At 50.6% G+C, this 16,237-nt stretch overlaps 1 protein-coding gene across 1 annotated transcript; it reads right to left on the bottom strand.

Annotated features, from left to right (window-relative positions):
- Window positions 1-8,413: 8,413 nt before the first annotated feature.
- Window positions 8,414-16,216, bottom strand: EIF4A3 (eukaryotic translation initiation factor 4A3). The gene is made up of 12 exons (XM_042789713.1): window positions 15,994-16,216; window positions 15,814-15,886; window positions 15,003-15,069; window positions 13,905-13,967; window positions 13,316-13,448; window positions 12,116-12,196; window positions 11,549-11,690; window positions 10,565-10,703; window positions 9,943-10,058; window positions 9,267-9,374; window positions 9,053-9,180; window positions 8,414-8,605 (listed from the first exon to the last, which is right to left on the bottom strand). The coding sequence occupies exons 1-12, from the start codon at window positions 16,163-16,165 to the stop codon at window positions 8,589-8,591; spliced, it is 1,239 nt and encodes a 412-aa protein (XP_042645647.1). The 5' UTR covers window positions 16,166-16,216; the 3' UTR covers window positions 8,414-8,588.
- Window positions 16,217-16,237: the final 21 nt, after the last annotated feature.

Raw genomic sequence — 16,237 nt, 5'->3', positions numbered from 1 at the left:
CAGAGTAGGACAGTGAGAAGCATTGCCACATCTTGAGAACACCTTCCCCCCACCCCTCCCTTCTTCCTGGGCTCAGCTCTGCTCCCCATATCTCTACCTCCTCCCCCAGTGGCGCAGGGGCAGGGAATGGGGGGTGCAGTCAGCGCTGCCACTTCCTTCATCTTCAGTGGGAGGAGCTTCTGGAACTTGTTCCCCCTGCTCCATCGTGGTCCCCCTCTCACAGCAGACAGTCCTCCACAAACTTTCTCCAACGTGAGTCCCTCCCATGGGCCGCAGCGTTCCCCACACTGCTCCATCATGGGTCACTAACTTCCTCCGACTGGATTCCCTCCCACGGCTGCAGCCCTTCCCGAGCTGCTCCGGCGTGGGACTCCCCCGCATGCTGCAATCCTCCCAGTGCTGAATTACAGCAGCGGGGGATGCTGCTTCCCACGAGGCCCTGGCCTCCTTTGGTTACAATCACCTTGATCAACCATGCGAAGCCCCTCCCAGGCCATAAATCAGTGTCTGCTCCACCGTAGATCTCCATGGGTGGCAGGGGGGGCCTCCCTGCCGTCTCCCCACAGGATACAGGGGGGTCTCTGCTCCGGCACACCTCCCCCCTCCTTTCTTCCTCCGTTCCCCCACTGACCTTGGTGTTCACGCAGCTGCAGCAACTTCTCTTCCCCACATCTCTTCTTAAATTCGTTCTCGCAGAGGCGCAGCTGGTTGTCTGTTTTGGTGCAGAGGTGGAGCTGACTTGGAGCTGGGGGAGCTTCGAGAAGCTTCTCACAGGGGGCCGCCCCGATAGCCCCCTCCCCTGCCACCAAAAAAACCCCACCACTCAACCCAGGTCATGGAGTTGTCTTCTCTGCTGTGAGGTAGGAGGGCCCGCTGTGAGGAGCACAAGTTTTCAGATGTGTTTTTAAGTGTGTAAATGTATGTGTGCACACACACACACACAGATACAGGAGATAGATACAGATATATATATGCACAGAGGTCGTTCGGATAATACTTTATCTTTGCAAAAAAGAAAAACCTGAGGAACAAGGGTTGACAAAAGTTCTGTTTAAAAAAGGAAGAGTTTTCTTTCTTCTAGCACAAGGCTCCTTGTTGTCTGTGCGGAACGTGGGTGTGAAGGGAGAGCGGGACATTGTTGGGCGAGGAGGGTGGGACCTGGATGTGTTCCTCCCAGGAGTTACTGGTGAAACACGTGTGGGTTTGGGACCCTCGCCCAGGCCAGGCGGTCTGCCCCGCAGAGCGGCTTTTCATTTCTGGGCAGTTCAGGGAACGGTAAGAGGGGCGGGGAGGGGTGGGAAAGGGGGCAGGGGACCAGATCACGCGGGGTGACGGGGCTGGTGTGCCTGGGGGCAGGTACAAGACGGAATGCCCGCTCATCGATGAAGGTGGGAACGGCTGATGCCCTGCGGAATGCGGACGTGGGACTGCTCTCGGGGCTTGGGGGGCGATTTGGAGGTTTGCGGGATCGTTTTGGAGATGCGGGGCCCTTCCCAGGCCAACCAGGGACCGACACCGCTCTGGGCCCTCTCCTCGGGGCCACCCAGGGGAGCGATGTGATGGGGAGGCCGAGACTTCCCCAGCGTGAGCAGTCCCTGCAGGAACTGCCTGAATTCCCCAGGTCGTTGGGCTGACCGGAGCAGAACATCCTAAACGCCTGAGTTCCTCATGCGCCGATTCATCCCTGGAATTCCTCATCCCCCTGTCTCCTGGATGCTTGCTTAAAACCCAGAAAGGCAGAAGGATCGTGAGGCCCTGCTTTCGTGGCTGATACTTGTACTGAAAATCAAGATCAAGCCTTGATCTTCCTCTCCGCGGGAGGTTTCTGTCCTCCCCCAGCTTGCCTTAGGACACCCGTGTCACAGGTCTACTCCCCAAATCGAACTCCCCACCCAACCCTGTGCCTGGGGCAGGTCAGGGCCAGGCACTTGGCATCAGAAGCGAGAGCCCTTTGGGCCTCACCCCCGCACACACCTCACCGGGTAAGTGGAAAAAACCACTCAGTCGTATTTCACGGGCAACCAGACCGTGGCCTTGAGTGGCATAATCAGGCCCCCCCCCCAATTATTCTACACCTCTGATGCCTCTTTGCAGCGCCAGACTAGAGTCTCGCTCCACAGCGTCGCCTTTCCCTGCTGATTCCTTCAAGCCCGTTCTCCTGCCGGTGGTTTCACTGCATAGCAAGAACGGGACCCTCATTCATCCACTCCTCCGCATCACTAATTGGATGATGAGGCATTTGGCTATTTATTGTTCACACATAAATTTTTCTCTCCCAGGCTAAGGTGGCCTCTCCACCCAGGTAAAGCTGGTTGATTCTGTTGGCGGATAAGATTATGCAGCACGATTACCCAGATCCCTTTCATTCCCTACCTACTATCCCTTCTACCTCCCTTACTTCTGCTGAGCATCCATTTCCCTAAATCACAATATGTAAATGTAATTTATGTACAGTCAGGTGAGTTTGCACTTGCAAAGATACGTACACTAGCTCCAGCTGTGCTACCTGCCCGTCTTCCTGCCTTCTTTTGCCTTCCCCACGGTTTTCCTTTCCCCCAACTCCCCTTCTGCCCCTGGTGTAGGTCTGCATCGAGGACCCTGAAGGCTCGTGCGTCCAGGTGCGGGCATCTGGGGACACTGACATCCAGGAGTCCACTGCCCATCTGCTGGGGGACTGGCAGCACACACACACACACACACACATGTATTTCCCACTAGCAATTCTTCAGCACTGATTCTTGATCACGGAGCAAGAATCATCCTCAGTCATTGATCAGCCAACCAGAGAAACAGGGTGAGGCTATCGGTGCTGCTTGGGTTTGTGTGAATGGAGTGTTTCTGTAGTATTTATACTCCTCTTTTGTCCTTGTCTGTGTGCCTGCATGGAATACATGCTGGTTGGACGTGGGGGCGGGGAGCTGCCGCAGCCTTGTCTCTGTTGGGCTGTGAGATGTGGCTTCACCTAAACTGAAATAAAAAGGCCTAAACCGCGGGCCTCGAGCCAGAGTTGTCTTCTGAGTGAACCAGCAACCAGCATCTTCTCAGCATGAAAAGTGACCCTGGGACCAACCCCTGAAAACGATGGGTAAGCATCAGGAAGGAACTACAAATCTTAAATGTAAATTAAACCAGGAACTCCTCGGATGTGCCCGGATCCTGGCCAGATCTGGACGTGCCTGAATGAGGCAACTCAATCTACCAGATGTCCCCTGTGCATTTTCTCATACGGATTTCTTTATTAAACTGTATAAAAGCCAGACCCTCTCCCAGCACAGACGCAGACCTCACCTACGAGCGGACGCCCTGCGTGGGACTGCCCAATTTCTGGGAAAGGCTCTCGGATCCTTCGCTGGGACGGGGCTCCCCAGCTGGTGCACGGGGCGGGGTGATGGTAAAGTAGGAGGGCAACTGGTGATGGATCTTTCTTAATCACTATAGCTAGCTTTATGTATTAATGACTAGGTGCGTTACCTTGCTTATTCTTTCTGCTGCTTTAAACTAAAGTAAAATAAGCCTGTTTCTTTAGCTTGGTGTCTGTGTCCTTTGTGTTAACCCCGTCCATTGGCAAAACAAATGTGGTGTCACGGACAGGATCAGAACAAAATGTCATTTTAAAAATCTAAACGTAATGAATCAGCTCCGTCTGAACTTCCCAGGTGGGAAGACCTTCCCTACAGTTCACTGGCTCTCGAGTGGGCTAAGGACCATGTGAACAGCGGGAAAGTCGGTTAAAAGAAGCTGAACCACTGGATGTATTAAAACGCATCCAAAAATTGGCTATCGAAACAGCAATTGTGGGTTCAGGAAGACGGGGATGGGTTTTGTTAACAGCCTATCGGAAACAGCACCGACAGAAAGAAAAACTGTTTTTAGAGCGCTCCCACATGGAGCGACCGATGTGGGATTGGCAGAATCAAATCGTAACGTGGCAGTGCCGAAATGAGTTGCTCGCTGATAAATTGGACACTCATCAGGCTGTAGCTGGATGAGCTGCAGGAAGGGTTGCACAGTGTAAGAAGCGAAGGGGACGAGTGAATCATAGGAGATTGCATTCTGTGATCACAGAAGCAGGGGTACGGTGGGATCCTGGCAGATGGGGTGGAGATATCTGGGATTCCAAAGGTTCTGATGAGGCTGGTTCCTCAGATTAATTTGTGGATATAAAACCAGTGTGGAGATGGGAAAGAGAATTGGATACTAATGGGCAACAAGTAAGGAAGGATGTGATAGAGGATTATCCTCAGCATGAAATAAACGCTATAATTGAAAGATTTAAACAGAGACTGGGGGACCTTCTCCCTTTTCTCCCTTCTCCTCCCACCTAAGCTTAAATGCAGAGCTGGGGCCAATGGGGAAGGGGGTGGGGGCGGCTCGGGGTGAGGCCGTCAGGGAGACGGGGACCTGCTGGGGCACTCTGAATATCAGCCCCTGAACCCCAGCGGCTCTAACACCTCCACTCGGCTCCAGTGCTGGCTTCCCAGCAAGGCTGGCAGCATCTTTCTGAGCAAAGGGTGCAGCAGGAACACTTGTCTCCAGGGAGGATGTGTCCGGGTGTCTTCTCTGCAGTGACGTGGGGTGAGAAGCGTGTGTGGTGTAAGTGCTGTTAGCAGACTTACCCCACACGCGACGGTCTTCGGGATCCAGACCTTTAGGTCTGACTATATGGTCAGTTCACAGTTCAGTCCTTTTTTTTTTTTTTTTCTCATGATAGTAGGAAAACAGTCGAGGAGCACAGACAATGAACTGAATGTTTCCTACTTGATTTATTTACCATCCTTCAAATCAACCAACAGCAGCTGGAGTTAGAAGGAGCCGTTTCACATAATCCATGTGGGGACAGACAGCCAAGGGAGAAACATTTTCAGCTTTTCCAGATCCCGGACCCATCCCAAGCCCACTGAGTGCAAGTAGCAGGCTGGCAGGACTCGTGGCCAGCAGCACGGGTGGCTGTAGCAGAAGCGAGGAGGTCTCTGTGGGTTCTGTCTGTGGGAGCATCAATCTCGCACTTCTGTTAGGTACCTATGTTTCGTTATGCACCTCAGAATATACCGGGAGGCTTGTAACAGCCCCATCTGGCCTTGGCAAATTAAAAAAGCGATCTGAAATTTGAATCTCCTCCTTCAGAAGAAGTCTGTTCTGCCGGGGGAAAATGGAGATGCCCCCGTTCAGGTGGAAGTGCTGGTTTTGTGCACGCGCCTGCGCTGCGATGTGCTGCTGCCTTGGCTGGGGGGAGGCTGCGACCAGCAGAGCAGGACGCAGATTTGTCTCCCCGGGTGGGATGGGGTGAGTATTTGCTTTGTTTTCCTCCGAACGGCTCACAGAGCGGCGATGCCTTGTGGGGATGTCTTGTGGTCTAACTTCTCCTAATCTGAAAGCCTCGTAGCTTTTTGGGTGATTTATGTCGCAGCAGCGATTTCTGGCTGTTAAGTCTGGGAGCTCGTCAGTAAGAAACGCCAGGGAAGAGGGGAGCTCTGGGTTTATTACCCCAAGGGAAATAAAAGTGAGTTAGTAACTTGGTGGGATCTTAGGACAGCACGACACGAAGTGTTTCTGATGGGGCTGGTGGTTTTCAAAGCTCCCTGGAGTACTAGGAAGCCTTCGCCTGGAAGAGTTTGGATTAGTCGAAGCCCACGTGTTCAGGAAAGGTTAATCTGAAGCAAATTCACAGGGGCGCTGCCGAAGGCCTGGAAGAGGACGCCCTTTGTAGGACAGAAATTGCAAAATAGCTCCCCATTGTGTAGCACATGCTGGGGCAGGATCTGGGGTATTTTTTTTTTTTGGTGTTCTTGAATCTCAGAAGTAAATACCAGGACGCAAACCCAATGTGTTGAGCTACACGAAAGCATTGAAAGGGAACCTATTGGGTATAAGCTGGCAATGAGCAAATTTAGGTAGGAAATTAGAGAGCTTTTGCATAGGAAAAACATCAGCAAAACGTACTCCCAAGTGTTTTTACTATGGGACTTGTTTGGCTTGAAAGGAATGCTCTCTTGTGAATCCTGACCTCTCAGTGAAGCCAGAGAGATTACTGCACAGCCAGCCTGGCCTGGGGACGTTTGCTGGGTGTGAGCAAAGACCCTCGGACCTGTGCAGGCAAGGGAAGAGGCAGCGCTGGAAAAAGTTTCTTAAGTGGCATTTCAAAACCGAAACCTTTAACACCTCGTGCTCTCCTTCCCCCCCGGGGGAGCGTAACTGCCCTTTCTCTCCATCTTTTATTAAATGAGAATTTAAAAGGAAAGTGGCTGTGGCTACAATAATTTTCTGCGGCCAGTGACAACAGCTGCAACTGGAGATTTGTTTTGAGTCGGATGGGAGGAAAATGGGCCTGGCCTGACTTTGTTGATGTCTGGAGGCTACAGAGTTTTTTTTTGGGGGGGGGGGGGGGTAAAGAAATGAGGGAAACGTTACTTCCAGAAACTGAGTGCAGAAGCTCGGGTGGGCTCAGCAGTGCAGCTAGAGGTGTGTTTAGGGTGGAAGATGTAGTGTGACTGCAGAACAGCTGAATTTGATGCGAGGCACCGGAGGAGACCTTCAGCATTTGCTTTCATTAGCCAAACGGGACGCGACACTGGGCAGCCTTGAAAATGGCATTTCAGCGACAGGGAGGTGGCAGTGGAGGGATAGGTAAGTCCTGGATGCTTCTAAACAGAGCATGTTTAAAAAAAAAAAACCAAAAAAAAAAGCCTGGGCTTCAGTCTGAAGAGGCAAGGGAGGGCTGGTGCTGCTGGAAATCCGGCTGGAAATGGGCTTTAGGCAGGCATTCAGTCCTGCCTGAATTTCTCACTCTAAAAGATGCTTTTTTGACTTGCGGTGGCTTAGGAGGGAATGCCCCCATCCAAAGCTGGAGCTGGCTGCAGTTGCAAACCTCTCTTTTGGGTTCGTTTCGCTGCCCAACCTCGCCGGTGGCAGGCTGGCACCGCTCCGTTGATGGTTTCTTTTATCAGCTTTCCCTTAGTTGCAGGACGGACGCATCCCACCTCCGAGGAATACGTGGCTTGTTCTCCCTTTGCCAGCACAAAACGGATTTCTCTCTGCTTTCTGCAGCTACGCCACTGCTGGAGGACGAGGGCTACTCGGTTTTCCTCCAGACCAACAGCACTTGGGGCTTCCAGCCCCTCGGGCAGTCCTGGAAGGATTCTCTCGCAGGCGACTGTGGTTACAGCACTGGTTCCCTCTGCAAATCCTCGCTGGCTCCCCTGTCACAGGTAGGGATGTTACTCACCCTCCGCGGGGTTGGACTAGCGTGTCCTCAGCCCTGCTAGCCAGCAAAGGCTGCTTTTCCCCGGGGGCAGCTCGCTCTGATTGAAGCAGAAGCCGGGGTCTCCTCTGCTCCCCAGTGCGCGCCCTGCCTTCCTATCGTAAAAACCGGGGGGGGTGGGAGAACTCTGGAGGCCCCTTCTCACCCCACTCCAACAACAACAACAACAAAAAAAAAAAGGCGGCTTCCTGGGGGGAGTTAATGCACTTTTGGTGTGGTTTGGGGGGTCCTCAGGGCTGGATTTGCCACCGTCCTGCAATGAGATGTTTGGCCGCTGCTGCGCCGGGCTGCAGCCGTTGCAGGCCGGGGGGGCTTTGGGCCGCACTGCTGGGGTGGTCCCTGGGCATCCAGCCCCCCAGCCTGGCTGGCCGATGGACTGAATTCCCTGGGGGCTCCCCGAAGAGAGGGGGAGCTGAGCAAAAACGTTCATTACTGCCCAGGTGATGGCGAGGAAGAGGAGGCGAGCCACCCAGAGCTGGAGGCATTGGCTCCACCAGCTTTCTCTTGCCTGGGTTCGTCCACCGTTTTGTTTCTTCTGGTTCTCAGTCTCATTTCTGTGAAGAATGTTTTTTTTTTTTCTTGCTTCCTTCCAAACACCGAGAGCTGGGGCCGGTTCCACAGGCTGCAGGTCGGCCTCTGCTCCACCGTGGACCTCCACGGGTGGCAGGGGGGTGGCCCTGCCGTCTCCCCACGGGATACAGGGGGGGGTCTGTGCTCTGACACACCTCCCCCCCTTCCTTCTCCTTCCTTCCACTGCCCGGGGTGTTCGTCCTTCTCCCAACTCCTCCTCACCAGTCCCAACCCCCTCCCAGGTTCCCCTTCTTAAACACGTTATCGCAGAGGCACAACCACCGTCGCTAACTAGTTCAGCCACTAATTGGCCAGAGGTGGGACCGACTTGGAGCCGGGGGAGCTTCCAGAAGCTTCTCCCAGGGGGCCACCACTGCAGCCCCCTCCCCTCTGCCAAAACCCTGCACCACAGAAACCCAGCCCACACGGCCCAGCAATAATGAAAGGGTGGAGAAGAGGAAGCCCTGCCTTCCATGAGCCTGGATATACTGAGTGTCTGATGTTTTTTCAATTGTGCTAGCCAAGCACGGCAGCATCTCAAAACCCTGCCTGTTACTGTAAGCCAAGGTAGTAACTCAACACAGATTATGGTAAAACTTCCTTTTTTACTGAAAAACATGGGTGGGAATAAAGACATTATTTACACAAGCTCCCAAGTGCAGCTCAACTTAAGAACATAAAACCAGAAACACGTTAGAAGGATGTCGGTCCAAACCAGCATTATGGAGGTTACCAAATAGTCTTCAGTAAACACGGACCTTCAGATAAGATCAGCAACTGGAGTGAGAGAAAATGAGAGAATGTGAGTATGTGCAGAGCGTGCGGAGAGCTGCCGCCCCGCCCTCCTGCTGTTCCCAGGTTATTCCCCAGGGGAAGCAACTGGGTCTACACACGAGTCCAAGTTATTCTAGAAAGTCCCTGGAGAAGCTGTTGGCTCTAAAGGCCTCGAACGTGACCCAGGAAACAGAGACTAGAACTGGGGGTACCCTCTCTACTCTGGACAGACAGCTTCAAAGCTAAACACGTCTGTTCTCATCGCTTTTACATTCCAGCTTCTTGACAAGAGAGACTGAAGAAAGGTAAGTGGGGCAGTGTAAGATGTCGGGCTTGGGAAGGAGGCGTGTGGCCAAAACCAAGCATGTGGCATTTCTCCTCCCGACGCAGCTCACCAGTTCCCAACCGGGAGGGGGGGCAGCAGCCCTGCTGGGGCTGGCCAGCACTCACCGTTCATGGGCATCTCGTCTATCTGGGTGGAGTAGTACTGCTCGATGTCTCGTAAGATGCGGATGTCGTCGTTCTTCACAAAGTTGATCGCTACGCCTTTTCGGCCGTATCTGCCCGAGCGGCCGATTCTGCGGAGGCAGAAGGAAAGAAGGGATGGAGCCACCTCGGGGAAGGGCGATCCAGCCGTGCTCCCCCCTCCGAAGGCTGAGCTGACCTGTGTATGTAGAGTTCTCTGTTGTTGGGTAGGTCGTAGTTAATGATCAGGGACACCTGGGGCACATCCAGGCCTCTAGCCCAAACATCTGTTGAAATAAGGACTCGGCTGCAAAGAGAACAAGACCATTACAGCTGTTCCACCCAACTGAGGAGGCGGGTGTGAGAGCCAAGTCCTACTCTCCAGTCTCCAGCACGGGGCATCCCCTGCTATTCCGCGCCTCTCCCTGCCCACAGCACACTGTAGCAGCCACACTTTTGCTGCAAAGCAAGCTGATAGGTGCAGCATCACCAAACTGCAGTGAAGGCAGACAGCACCAAGGCAGCTTTGATCTTTCAGGAAGAATACGACGCTCCTAAGAGTTTAAAATACAGAGCCCAAATATTTTTCTTCCTTATTTTAAATACAGCAACTCCCGAACTCTTCAGCAAAATAAACCAGACTAATTCTATGCCTGGAAGTATAAACAGCCCCTCCTTGGCAAGTGGCAATCTCCTAAGGCTGTGACACCACAGGGGGATAGATGGGAAGCGTAGCTCTTCCTAACTTGAGTGGAAAAAGGCCTTCAGAGGGGAGAGGTATTATGGATTTCTGAGGCCCGTTCCCTTCCGATGCTAGAAAAAAAATCCTGCCTTGACGTAGAGATGCTGTAAGCAACGCTGTTTAAGGCCTTTACCTTGCACCAGATCTGAACTCTTTCATGATGGACTCTCTCTCCTTTTGTGGCATGTCCCCGTGCATGGATGAAACGGTGAAGTTGGCCTCTCTCATCTTCTCTGTGAGCCAGTCTACCTGTTCATACAGCCAAGCAGCTCGCGTTAGCTCTTTGCTCAGGACAGCCAAATGCACTAGTTGTGCTTGGAGAATGTTTGCAGACATAGGCTCGTGAGGACTGAGACACACTTTAACAGGCATTCCGGAGCTAACTGAAGTAAATAATCATTACAGATCATGGGCTATATGATACAGGGCTCCACCAGCCCCAGAAAACAAGGAATTACAGGCGTTTACTAAAAAAGTGAGATTTTGTTTCAGGGATTGTAAGTAATTAGAAGAATAAACACGCTCTTACCCAATCAGTTCTACTTCTCTAAAAAGGCAATTCCCGACAACAACATCAGGTCTGCCTGTAACCAGTTGTTAAAGCTAGGCCCATCCCAAAGACAAATATTTAACCTCTGTTCTTGCTACACCATTCCCAAATGGGGAAACGACGAGTCCTCTTAACGGGGTTTGTCCCAGCACTCTCCTCTGAGCCACCCTCAGAAAGTAACGTGCCCATCTGATGGCTGCTGTACCTTTCTCTTGGTGTTACAGAAGATGACAGCCTGGGTGATTGTGAGCGTGTCGTAGAGATCACACAAGGTGTCAAACTTCCATTCTTCCCTCTCCACAGCCACAAAAAACTGCTTGATTCCTTCGAGGGTCAACTCATCACTGTAGGGAAGAGGAACAGCTATAGCACAGCACGGGTAGATGAATACCTACAACGCAGTCAGAAGGGCTGGGTGTGCTTCAGCAGAGATCACACCTCCCCTGCGTGCTGCGGATTGCTGGGTCTACACACGAGTCCAAGTTATTCTAGAAAGTCCCTGGAGAAGCTGTTGGCTCTAAAGGCCTCGAACGTGACCCAGGAAACAGAGACTAGAACTGGGGTACCCTCTCTACTCTGGACAGACAGCTTCAAAGCTAAACATGTCTGTTCTCATCGCTTTTGCATTCCAGCTTCTTGACAAGAGAGACTGAAGAAAGGTAAATGGGGCAGTGTAAGAGATCAGGCAAGAGGGAGGCCCCTCCTGCCAGGCTGCCTACTCTTACTCCTCTTGCTGAGTTCCAGTGCACGAGGACCTGTGACACCACCAGACACAAGCTACACCTCCGAGGGCATTCAGGATCAGTCAGCTAAAGGCTTTTCTGGCTTGCAATGTAACAGAAAAAGAATGAAGGAGGCCTACAAATATCCTCTGGAGAAGCACAGGAATTGGGTAGGTGTGAAAAATGGATTTCCAGGAGAAGAGACTGCTATACACAGGGAGGATGAGGGGGTGGGGGGCAGTCAGGCTGAGCAGCAGCAAACAGAACTGGACAAGGATAAAGTCAGAGAGATGAATTGGCCTCTGCTGGAAAACAGGATGTGAGGATGTCTGCAAACACCTAGGCAAACTGCAGTGGTGAGAAGGAATGTGAGAGAGACTGCCCATTTAAACCCGTTAATACTGTGAAATGGCCTAGGGCTGGACCAACTCACAGAGGTCGTGTTCTTTCCAAGGAAACTCACTCACCGTTTCACCAAAATGCGAATGGGATCTGTCATGAATTTGTTGGTCATCTCCAGAATTTCATGAGGCAAAGTGGCGCTGATCAGAACCACCTGTGTAGCTGGGGGCAAGTACCTGTACACATCGTAAATCTGCTCCTTAAAACCTGAAAAGCAAATCGAGTAGCACAGGACAGTTTGCACATCTTTCTCCCAAATATCCCGCTCCTTCTGAATTTGACCTGGAATTCAGTATTGAGCCTATGCTAGGACATGAGTGTTAAGGGGTGACCAGTAACTCAAAACCAGTGTCCCATACTGCTCATCTCTCTCTCATTTTCCCAAACCTGTTACAATGTGGCTGTGGCAGACAGCAAAGCATGAAAGGCAGTGCTCAAGAATTTGTAACTATCGAAAAGGATACTGTAACTAAAACAGACAAGGGATATTAAGTAGTTAAACCTATCACAGCCTGTAATTCACTTCACTTTGGCAAAACCAACTTATTTTAGAAGCGGGACTGCCGGCTCGGACACCCTGGAATCTCAAAGAGGTAAGAAGGAAGGAAGTAAAAGGGAGATGTATATTTTACCTTTATTGAGCATTTCATCTGCTTCATCCAAAACCAGCATTTTGATGGCACGAGTCCTTAAGCTTCGCCGACGAATCATATCTGTAAGATTTCCCTTTGTAAGAGGAAAAGGCTCTCAGAGCAAGCGACCCTACACTGCTGCCAGGCCCTGTCAGGGCATTTAAGTGGAGGAGGGACTGGCACTTTCCCTTTTGCCAACAGAGACTGGGGGCTGGGGATGGAAAGCACATCCAAGGGCCGGAGAGCACGCCCACAGCACCCTGCAACACAGGGGGGCTTGGCTCTGCAGCCTGGCTGAGGGAGCACGGACTGCAGGGAAGCTCTCCGAGTCCCAGCTGCAGGGCGCTGCTTGCTAACTGCCCAGGACAGGTGACCCAGCCTCCCACTGCAGCTGCAGGTGACAAACGCGAAAAAACACTGCGTGAACTTTTCATCAACAGACTTGGGCGAATCCACATCCTGTCTGAAAGAGCACGTGGCTTTGTGGAATCCCTTAAGAATGCGATAGAAAAGGATTTGCTATTAGTATGCTGTTCAAAGCCAGCCCAGTTCAGCAGCTGCTAATTTTGTCTTTTTTTTTTTTTAATGCTTGTGGAGACTAGCTCCATGTTCTCCCAGTGGCAGCTGCTTGTGCAAGCAAGTGCTGCCTGCTTCTCCGAGATCCAGAAGATGTGAGCTTGAAGGCCAACGCTACCACTGTGGTAACTGCCATGACTAGTAAATATAAAAATCTAAAATCTTCATGCAATGAAACCAATTAAGTACCAGCTGCAAGTGCACCTGATTTAACAGAGAGAGAGTGATGGCCAGTACACAGAAAATGTGGACCTAACTTCGACATTCAAGTAGACCCAGCTCCTATCTCCTCCAAGATTCTGACATATTTCCTGGGATTGTAGTATTTTCTCCTTAAAAAAAATGTTCTTTGTTCCCATGACACCATATAAAGAAACACTTCAACTACGAAAAGCAAAATATAAACAGAGAAAATCCAAATACTATCCCCACTGATTTCTCTCTAGTCTTTTCCCCATATTACTACAGTAAGTTGTTACCAAGTTATACCTCACATTAATGGCGTCACAATAAATGTAATTTTCATGCTATTCCAAATCTAAGCACACAGAAATTGCAGAAAGGTTCCCACGGCTCAACTCAGGTCTGAAGCTGGAGGTGATGTAGCCTCCCACATCTCCTTACCAAACACACGGCCTGGAGTGCCAGCAACAACATGCTGCCCATAATCCAGTTTTCGGATATCTTCACCCACGTTGGTCCCTCCGATGCAGGCGTGACACTGGACATTCATGTAGTCTCCCAGAGCAAGAAGACCCTGTGTTGATAGAAAGGAATGGCTTAATTAACGGAGCTCACGTGAAGTTTGTATTTGTGAAGAGATGCAGGTCTGCACAGCCATACAGTGTTTTATTTAAGTAGATGTAAGCACAAGGAGTTAGAGGGGGTTTTTAATGTCTGTTACCCAAATCTCAACAGCAGGCTTTCAAACACTGGGAACTGACTTCCCCAGGGATCACAACTGCTTTAAAAGTGCTGCCCTTAAATATTCAGTTAGGAATACGTAAAATCTTAGACTGCTAAACAATTTGGTCATGTAAACAAGAATGGATATAATGCAGATGAGCAAAACAGCCCTTTGTCGGAATTTCTTACTCCTTTCAGGAACAGAAAGAGTGAGCAGACACTGTGCTTTGAGCTCTGCTGAGGAACACCCGAGAACTGGCCCCAGGCCTTGTAAGTGCTTTACAGACCACGATTTAAACGCTCCTACCTTCTGAATCTGTACAGCCAGCTCCCGAGTTGGTGCCAAGATCAGTGCCTGGGTTTCACGAACCTGATTAAAACAGGTGGTTACACAGCAGTTAATCACAGGGCAGATACCCAAGCGTAACAGAGATGATGGATCCCACAGTACTTTGAAATGTCACAGCCGAAGGATTAATCATATAATTTTGTGCTAAAATCTAGTGTTTGCAAGGGTCAGTACACCTAGAAAGCATTTACACAGTAACAGCTTCTTAAGTTACTTTTGACAAGATGACACTAAAGCAGTTCTTTGGTAGCTCATTTTTCATTCCAACCTGATTTCTGAAAACAGTTATAAAAGTGCATACTTTTCTTGCAAAGCAACAGAAACAAACTTAAATCACTTCAATTTCCGATTGTTGAGTTCAGATAAAAGCCTTCCATTGCACAAAGATTCCAAGATAATGTTTTAAAGTGTCACGTTTGAAAAATAACTGAGCCCTTTATGGAAATGGAGCAAAATGCTGACCTTTTCATTTAGAACACGCAACATTTATTTTTACACCCCCAGGCATAACAACACAAAAGATAAATAACAATCTAAGCTTTATTTAAGAGGGTATTGGCCCACAGGAAATAGTCATTTTATTCAACAGCATATACGCACTCAAGTTATTCTTAAAAAACAACTGGATGGACACGATACCCCTGACTAGAACAAAAGCAAACATTTGCCAGTCAAAAATCTCGGTCTGATTCTGTGCAACGTGCGCCAACTGTTCAGAGAGGTTGGTGATGCTGTTAGGACTGTTTGAGAACAATTCTGCCTGCTGAGAGATTCATTTAGCCCTCTCATACGTGAAAGAGGTCAGCTGTTAAAGCCAACTTTATAAATTACAAGACTTTATCTGAACTTATTTTGCTGGGGTGGGCCTAACAGTTAAATTGTTACAGAGTAGGGTCTGGTGGAATTTTCAGTCAGAAATTTGTCTGAGGTTCACTGCCCATAATTAAAAGACTTCAATGTACAGCTTCATTTATTCACTGTAAAAAAGAAGGCTTTTACAATGAAGACTCTACCAACTTAGTTAAAAACAGTTTTTAGCACGTGCTATGAAATTACCTGTATATCCAGACACTGCAGTACAGAGATGGAGAACGTTGCTGTCTTCCCTGTTCCCGACTGTGACCTGAGAAACAGATGTTTGGTGAATATTCTCGATGACTGGACAAACAATATAAGCAATTTCAATATATTCCACTCCTCTGCTCTTTGCCACTCCTTCATCACAAAGAAATCCAACGTTGCCAACAGTGTATCGGACAAAAGTTTTGTTACGACCACAGCAGCGTGAACTGCAGACGAGCAGCTCTGAGAACTGCATTATCAGGGACAGAGCACTCCCTTGCAAGGTTCCCAGTTCTGGCATGTTTACTCCTAATCAGACCAGCATTTTAATTTCCTGCAATTTGTCTGACGTATTTTTTTTTTTTTCTTTTAAAGTAGACGGTAGATAAGCCAATACAATTTGGAAGGCTAGCAATTCCCACTAGTAAGCTAGGAAGGATTTTTTTTTTTCAGTGGGATGCATATCCTTCTTTGTCTCTAGAGACATAACAGACTTTCTTCTGCTTGCTTTTCCCCTTGATTGAGACTGCAGTTGTCTCTATACTTCTCTGGCTTTGCTGGAGAACATTCCCCAGACTCTCAGAGCCCCGTTCGCTGAGAACACACAACATCTTGTCTGAATCTTTTACCACCGTGGCACACCGAAAACCTAACCAACTTTGACCACTCGCAACCGTTACGGGCAAGCCAGCCAACTCCACCCCGCGTCGCCCGTGACGTGGTTTCCCCAACCCTGCCACGCAGGGCCCGCGGGTGACCGATCTCGCTTCCAGCCACCCCCCCATCCCACTCCAGCCTCACTTACTGGGCGATCACGTCTCTCCCTTTGATGATCTGCTTGATGGCTCGCTGCTGGATGGCCGACGGCTTCTCAAAACCTGCGGAGAGCGGCCGTTCCCCTCAGCGGCCGCGGGGGCAGCCCCGGAAGGCCGCAGCCGCCCCACAGCCGGGCCCAACCGCCCCCCCCCCCCCGTTCCCCCCGCACCGTAGGCGTAGATGCCGCGCAGCAGGTCCTCCCGCAGCCCCATGGTGTCGAAGGTGGGCGTCACGTCCACCTCCTCGCTCGTCTCGAACTCCACCTTCGTCATGTCTTCCTCCTTCATCAGCCGCTTCCGAGCCGAGCCGCCCGTCCCGCCGGATCCCGCCGACCCCGACATGGCCGACGCTTCTCCTTCCACACGCGCCGAGAAACAGCTCCCCCCCCCCCCGCTTCCGCCGCACCCCCCCAT

This window comes from Tyto alba, unplaced genomic scaffold (genome assembly GCF_018691265.1).
Source record: "Tyto alba isolate M040663 unplaced genomic scaffold, T.alba_DEE_v4.0 Super-Scaffold_16, whole genome shotgun sequence".
NCBI classification, from domain to species: Eukaryota; Metazoa; Chordata; class Aves; order Strigiformes; family Tytonidae; genus Tyto; species Tyto alba.
Note: the sequence above shows the minus strand (reverse complement) of the source record. Positions and strands in the feature narration are given on the sequence as shown.